This window comes from Rhinopithecus roxellana, chromosome 5 (genome assembly GCF_007565055.1).
Source record: "Rhinopithecus roxellana isolate Shanxi Qingling chromosome 5, ASM756505v1, whole genome shotgun sequence".
NCBI classification, from domain to species: Eukaryota; Metazoa; Chordata; class Mammalia; order Primates; family Cercopithecidae; genus Rhinopithecus; species Rhinopithecus roxellana.
The window spans coordinates 92,483,731-92,491,430 of NC_044553.1; the positions used below are offsets into that span (position 1 = coordinate 92,483,731).

Sequence of the window (7,700 nt, forward strand, 5' to 3'; positions counted from 1 at the left end):
TCCCTTATCTCCACGCATTGTTCTTATCTCCTGCTGGTCTCAGCTACTGACAATAGATTATCTTTGTTTAGAGAGGCTAATTGTCTTCAAAATCTTTTTAATAATTGCTTTGGAACCAGGTGTGCAAATGAGGCTTAAGATAATTACAACTTCATTTGTTTGTGCAGTTTTACTAAGCATTCTCCACACATAAACAAAACAGCAGATGATGGGACTTAAATTGCAGTACATCTCTCATTCCTTGGCAGCAAAATAGGCCAGCATTGCAACACACACACACACACACACACACACACACACACACACCCCTCTTTATTTAATCTTCTTGGAGCCGCTGTCGTCCTCGCTTTGAGGGCAGTGTCCCTCTCAGAGCAGGGTAAGGATTATGTTACAACCGGACGGTTATTGGAGCCGGCCACAATTTTATTTAATTTACACCACATCCAGCGCCTTTCGTACGAGGTTCCCAAAGCATTTTTGCTAATAGCAAGTAAAGCTTCTCGGCATTCCTCAGTAGCAGAAGTGGCACTGGAAAACGCAACCGCACAGATGGGGAAATTGAGTCCAGAAGCTTCAGGAACCTGCTGGTTTCAACCGCAGAACATTAAGATACCAAATCACAAATGAACGCTCGGAGTCTCTAGGTGCTCAGCAAGTATGCTCTAAATACCTCTTTGCCTGGTCTCAAATCATGGAGGTCCTTTGTGAACGAGGGAAACGCTGTCCGACTGGGAGCACTTGTGCCCTTTGGAGAGTGGTGTGCGGCAGCTGGGGGAGGAAAGTGGGAGTTGGTGGGGGGAGGGGCAAGGAAATAGGGTTGGCTTCTCAAGCTGAAGCCAACCCGAAGAGAAGCCACTGTTCCAGAAGCTGCATGCGGAGACCCAGGTCTGCTCTTGAATTATTTATCGCGCTCCATAAGCTATTCATCAATCCATCATTTATTCATTCCAACATTAAAGTAATTAAATATGAGCTCACCGGGAAAGGGCAAGTTTGTAAGGGATGAGAGCAACAGTACGGAGGGAGAGGGGAGGAATTAAGGTTTGGAGTAATTGATTTGTGTGGAGTTTTGCGCGACTCCCCTTAGGTGATACTGATGACGGGTCCCGCGCTGCAGGGTCCTGACGCGCTCACCCACTCTCTACCTCCCCACACCTCCGCAGCGCAGCTCCCTCAGACCCCAACTGGCTTCCCACCTTTCCTCTTCCTTCTCCTCCCACCACTCCCTCCCTGCGCAGCCCCGGCAACACCCCCAACCCCCAGCTCCTCAGCCTCGCCCTCCCCGCGCTGGGCGGTGCGGCCTCGAAGGGCGGCGCGGCCTCTCTGCCCAGCCGGGCGGCGCGCTGGCTGGCCAGCCCCGGATAGGCGCCGCCCGCAGCCAATCAGCGTGCCGGGGACGCTGCGAGCTTTAAGGCCGCTGCGGGGAGAACAGAAACCAAGTTCCCCGGCAACTAGCAGCATCCACCGGGCTGGAGGTCGGAGGCAGCAAGGCCCTAAAGGCTACTGAGTGCGCCGGCGGTTCCGTGTTCAGAGCGTACCCTACTCCTCCGCCTTCTCTTGCTTGGCTGCCCACCTCTAAGTTCTGACTTGGGTTTTCGCCTTTGCAAAGCCTAAGGAGGAGGTTAGGAACAGCCGCGCCCCCCTCCCTGCGGCCGCCGCCCCCTGCCTCTCAGCTCTGCTCCCTGCCGCGTGCGCCTGGGCCGTGCGCCCCGGCAGGCCCCAGCCATGTCGATGCTGCCGTCGTTTGGCTTTACCCAGGAGCAAGTGGCATGCGTGTGCGAGGTTCTGCAGCAAGGCGGAAACCTGGAGCGCCTGGGCAGGTTCCTGTGGTCACTGCCCGCCTGCGACCACCTGCACAAGAACGAGAGCGTGCTCAAGGCCAAGGCGGTGGTCGCCTTCCACCGCGGCAACTTCCGTGAGCTCTACAAGATCCTGGAGAGCCACCAGTTCTCGCCTCACAACCACCCCAAACTGCAGCAACTGTGGCTGAAGGCGCATTATGTGGAGGCCGAGAAGCTGCGCGGCCGACCCCTGGGTGCCGTGGGCAAATATCGGGTGCGCCGAAAATTTCCACTGCCGCGCACCATCTGGGACGGCGAGGAGACCAGCTACTGCTTCAAGGAGAAGTCGAGGGGTGTCCTGCGGGAGTGGTACGCGCACAATCCCTACCCCTCGCCGCGCGAGAAGCGGGAGCTGGCGGAAGCTACTGGCCTCACCACCACGCAGGTCAGCAACTGGTTTAAGAACCGGAGGCAAAGAGACCGGGCCGCGGAGGCCAAGGAAAGGTACGCGGCGTGCTTCCCGCAACTCGGGCGACCCCGGGAAGCCTTCCTTTCCCCTTCGCCCCCTCCCGCCCCCGCAGGCACCAGCCACCAAGTGCTCCCCGCCGGCCGGAGCCCGTCCACGCGGCGGCGCGCAGGCCTCCGCGGCGCTGCAGCGAAAGTTCATGAACTCTGAGGTTCCTTGCCAAGGATGGGGCCTCATTTGCTTTGAGCACCCGCGCGTGGGTTTCTCTGGGATGTGAGTGTCGGGAAATATTGGCGCTAGGTTTGGTTTTCATGCCTCCCTGGCTGGCCGCGGCTTGGAGTGGTGGGTGGAGAGTGAGTTTCTAAATCAACGGGCAGTGAAGTGTTGATTGGTGTCGCAAGGAAAGGAGTTCGGTGGGAGCTGAAGTTAGCGAACCTCTCTCCTCTTGCTCCCCAGAGGGGTGTGAAGCTCGTCTGAGACATTGGCTCTGCCCCGACTCCCTGCCGGTTCTCCACCGCTCGCTCTCGATAGTCTTTTGGATTAGGGGTCGCCTGCTTCATTTCTGACTAGCTGGACAAAGGGAGGAGTCTTTTAAAAACACACCAAAAAGAGAGCTCTGGAGAGAGTTGGCGCTGCATTTACTCCCCGGCGCCCCAAATTAAGAAAGGGTTGATCCTCGTCGTGCTCGCTCGCGCGTGGCCCGGCACTGCAGCCCGTCGGGCTGGCTGAACGCGCCGCCTGCCCAGACGAGGAAAGGGTCTCCATTCGCAGCCTTCTCTCGCACTGGAGCTCATAAGGCAATGTTTCAAAATTGGTCTCTACCTTCCCCCACCTCAGGGCAACACCTTCGGCCACCTGGCCAGGCTCCTTCTGTTCTCTGTAGAGTTTCCGACAGAGATTCGGAAGAACGGTGGGGAGGTGGCTGTGGCGGGGAGAGCGCTCTGCGAAGTCAAAGAGTTTGGGGGAAATCTGAGCGCAGGGGCCGCTTAGGTTTTCCTTTGTTCCCTTCCAAGACTGGGGGCGGAAGATCTTGCTTCCTTTCTTGCTTGGTGGAAAACCAGAGCCAGGATAAATTCTGCTGAAATGGGCTTGCCGGGAGACAGACTGTGAGGATAAGGGGAAAGAAAGGAGGAGACAGACAGGCGCTAGGAGTCGGGAGGACCGACGAGCATTCGGAAGGCGGAAGCGGCAAGGGAAGCGAAATCCTGAAGTTAAGCGGCACGGAGTGCCGGGACTGACGCCCCAGCGCGCCGCGCCCGCTGGCAGCCTGTGCCGGGCGGCGAAGTTTCCCCTGCCGAGAAAGGATGGGTTAGGGTGGGTGTTGGTAGGAAGTTTGAGAGGGTACACGAGGGGCTGAAGTGTTAGCAAGTAACACAGGATCAGGGATTGTATGTTTGCAGTTAGCCTTTAGTTACAAAACGGCCGTCCTATAAACCAGGCCCGAGGGCCGACTCCAGATGAAATCACAGAGACTGGCTGCGCTCCCTGTGTTTACTCAGGTCACTGGGCCGCTCTGGGCACCACTTCCCATGACCTGTCCTGTGTCTCCAAAACCACCAACTCTGGGCTGGGGCAGGAAAACGGGATGTTTGTCTCCTCATATGGGAACAAGGCAATGGACTTGATTCACCCCAAACATTTGTGCATTGGACTCTGTCCTCTATCATTTCTTTATCACCAATATCTATTGAAAGATTTTCAAAGTTAGTTACATTTAAATATGGTTCTAGTTGATATGTATTTAAATGTAACTGCTTGAACAAAATTTAAAACATATATTTTGTATGTTTCAAATAAATCCTGCTAATCTATCGCTTTCTGAAATCTGAAAGAGAAAAGGACCTGGCTCCTAACAGGAGGCTCTGTCTGTAGCTCTCCATTTCTCCAGGCTCCTCTGATTCCTCACCTCCCCCATTACCCTTGGGGATGGGTGGAAGGGTAGAGCTCCTCCGTTTGGGTTGGTGACAGATTGCACAATGGCCCTTTCCTCCTTCCAGCTCCCCTCCCTCCATCTCACACTTTTTTTAACCTACTTTTTTTTTTTTTTTTTTTTTTAACCATATGGTGTTGTCCTCTATTTCTTAGGGAGAACACCGAAAACAATAACTCCTCCTCCAACAAGCAGAACCAACTCTCTCCTCTGGAAGGGGGCAAGCCGCTCATGTCCAGCTCAGAAGAGGAATTCTCACCTCCCCAAAGTCCAGACCAGAACTCGGTCCTTCTGCTGCAGGGCAATATGGGCCACGCCAGGAGCTCAAACTATTCTCTCCCGGGCTTAACAGCCTCGCAGCCCAGTCACGGTCTGCAGGCCCACCAGCATCAGCTCCAAGACTCTCTGCTCGGCCCCCTCACCTCCAGTCTGGTGGACTTGGGTTCCTAAGTGGGAAGGGACTGGGGCCTCGAAGGGATGCCTGGAGCAGCAACCACTGCAGCGACTAGGGACACTTGTAAATAGAAATCAGGAACATTTTTTGCAGCTTGTTTCTGGGGTTCTTTGCGCATAAAGGAATGGTGGACTTTCACAAATATCTTTTTAAAAATCAAAACCAATAGCGATCTCAAGCTTAATCTCCCTCTTCTCTCCAACTCTTTCCACTTTTGCATTTTCCTTCCCAATGCAGAGATCAGGGGATAAAAAAATAAAATAATAATAATTTTAAAAAACCCAAACAAACAAAAGCACCCAGGCACCCAGTCTCAGTTCTGGGCAACTGATACGCCTGTGTCAGCAGTCTTTCTTTTTTTTTTCAATGAACGGGAATTACAAATCAACTGGATTTTCATTATTTACTTTTAATTTATATATGGAGAAATGTGTTGTGAAGAGGAAAAGGAAATGGAGAGAGAAAGAGAAAGGGAGATAAAAATAGTGAAAATAAGAGCCTCCAGGCTCAGAAGAACTGATTACATTCTTAAGGTGAATAGGAAAAACACAATCTATGACTTTGATGAGGAAAAATTAAGTTTACATTTTTCATATTTAGTGTTAAACAATTTAATGTAGATTAAAAGAACAGTATTAGGAGGAAAAAACAAGTGCCTAAATGTCTTAATGCTCTCTATGTGAGACAGAAATAGACGTGACCGTTAGTAATGCAACTATTTTTGTCAAATTTAGTGGGATTTTTTGGTTGTTGTTTGTTTTCTTGGGTTTTTTTTTTTTTTTTAATGACAAACTCTAAAAATGTACCAATGTGAAAAAACACTTTCCTGAATGCCATTACTCATGCCCTCAAAGCTTTCATATCTGTAGCCTACTCCTGTTAAGGGTTTCTTCTGTTTCTAGTTTCTAGTTTGCAAAGGTATGCCAACGAATCTGGCAACCTGGTATTTGTTACTAAAACAGCATGTGTTTTCAGGTTTCTTTTCTATTGTACCTAAAGCAGTCTAAATTAAAACTTAGTAGAACACCAGGAGTATGATTCTGTTTCTGAAAGGTGAGTGGTGTATTGCTATCATTGGGCCCTATTTAAAAAAAAAAATACTTTTTTTTCTTTCTTACTTAATGGTGGCTGTGAATTGCAGGGTACTTTGAAGGCCATCATCTGAACCAAGAGTAGTAACTAGATTAATTATATGACAGAAAGAGTGAATTTAGCCTTGGGGTATTTATTAACTTTTATTATTTAGATATGCAATTTTGTTTACCACTATCTCTTCACAGCATTCATATGTTAACTAAGCTCTTTTGTGTTAACAAGTTTATGACAAGACTGTGAAAGTAAAAATAATTTATCTGCTTGAAGACAAAAAAAGGGAAGGAGAACAGGGATAGAAACATTGTGAATTAATTTGTACAAATAGAAAGCAGACCAGAAGGACAGGAGCTCTTTTGCAGTGCTGCCGGATAGTGTCTAGAAAAATCCCAGTAATCATGTAGGCTCCATATTATTTTTGCCTGAGGCGAAATGATGTATCTTCTGTATTTAGCTTTTAAAATTAGTGAAACAAATGGCATTATTTATTAAAATTCTACTCAGGATAACAGGATTGGCTTGCTTGTGCTTTGTAAAATATTGTTCCCCAGGGAGAGTCTATTTATTTTCTGACATGACAGTTTAATAATTTTGATTTCCCCCCATCTGTAAATGTCACCATTAATAGATTATTTCTTTCTTACTCTTTCCTATTCTTTCTATTCTGGTCTGGAAAACTGAGGTGTGTGTGGGGAAATCAAGGGCTTCTTATTTTTTAAAACTGTCAAATAGCTTTGAGTTCCAGGGAGAAATGGTCACTGTACTTAACTGTAGACACTTTTACTTATAAAGTCGTTTTTCCCCCAGTGATGGACAGATGTGCACACGGCCACTCAGAGACCATCATTTGGTTTGGGAGCTCAGGGTCCCAATCTCCCTTGTTAGTGTTTTGGATCATTAAGTCGGTGTTTATTTAAGTCACTAGGGTGTTTATTCTCCCTGTCTTGGGCCACGGAGAAATGCCACCCTCTGCAGGAGGGGCTCTCACAGGGAATCTCTGCACATTCTTTACATTCACTCCCCAAAACAAACACCCTGCACAAAGATAGCTTTCAATGACCCTGACAGGATTCAAAGGACGCTGCGGAAATCTCTCTGGAAAATAGGAAGGGCCAATTACTTTAATTTCTTACATGCCCTCTCTTCCTACTCCGGTGACTACCCCCTACTCTCCCAGCTCCGCTTGGGATAATTTTAGGCTCGTGGAAGTTGTGTCTCGCAGGGCGCCCTGGCCCACTTCCTGCTCCCTTAGTTGGCGAATCTTGGAAATGTCTGCAGATTCGGCGAGGAGCAAGAGGGCCGGTCCTATAAAAGCCCCCGTGATTACTGCTTGTAAACTTGTTAAAAGGACAATTTTCTGTCACAGTCATAAACTCTTTGTAAAACCCCTGGTACTAAATCCAGAGCGCGCATATTCCAGATGTGTTTAATAAGAAATTGCACAAAGTGCCTCCTTCCGCCATCCTCGGCTCAGTCTGGGTTAAAGAGGGACGAGCAGGAGGAGGCAAGAAAGCTGGATATTGCTTTGAGTTTTTTTGGCAATCATTTCGGAGAGATAATTAGGGGAAACTAACCATATTTTTTTTCTTCCCTCGAGGAAATCTTCGAGAACCAGCTGTTAAGGGACCTCCAATTTACCTTCTGGGCATCGCAGTTTAACTGAATCTAAAGCCACTTTTCGTTTCTCCTCTACAGATGTCATAAAGTAATGAACAACGGCTTATAAATAGTTTTTAGGACGAAATCATACAGCATTGTGCCAAGTGAAATGGAAAAAAAAAAAAAAACCACTCGGGTGATTTTTATTTTTTAACGTTTTAAACCTAAACATGCGATTGTTCGAGTCCCCACTCCCTGCTCGCCTTGACCTCCTGGCTGAAAACGAAGCTTCCTTAATTCTCAGAGGCCAAGGGGTTTGGCCCCCGGTTCCCGAACTTTTGGCTTAGTGGGTAGGGGCTCAAAAGTCCAGCGAGCTAC

The 7,700-nt window shown here is 48.9% G+C and overlaps 1 protein-coding gene across 1 annotated transcript; it reads left to right on the plus strand.

The window, feature by feature from the left end:
• The first annotated feature begins 1,429 nt into the window (after positions 1-1,429).
• Positions 1,430-6,237, plus strand: SIX1 (SIX homeobox 1). The gene is made up of 2 exons (XM_010354635.2): positions 1,430-2,285; positions 4,333-6,237. Exons 1-2 carry the CDS (start codon positions 1,726-1,728, stop codon positions 4,625-4,627), a joined length of 855 nt encoding a protein of 284 aa, XP_010352937.1. The 5' UTR covers positions 1,430-1,725; the 3' UTR covers positions 4,628-6,237.
• Positions 6,238-7,700: the final 1,463 nt, after the last annotated feature.

Coding starts and splice junctions, on each gene's coding strand:
- SIX1 (XM_010354635.2), top strand. CDS start 1,726: ATGTCGATGCTGCCGTCGTTTGGCTTTACCCAGGAGCAAGTGGCATGC. Junction 2,286..4,332: donor GCCGCGGAGGCCAAGGAAAG/GTACGCGGCGTG, acceptor TCTATTTCTTAG/GGAGAACACCGAAAACAATA.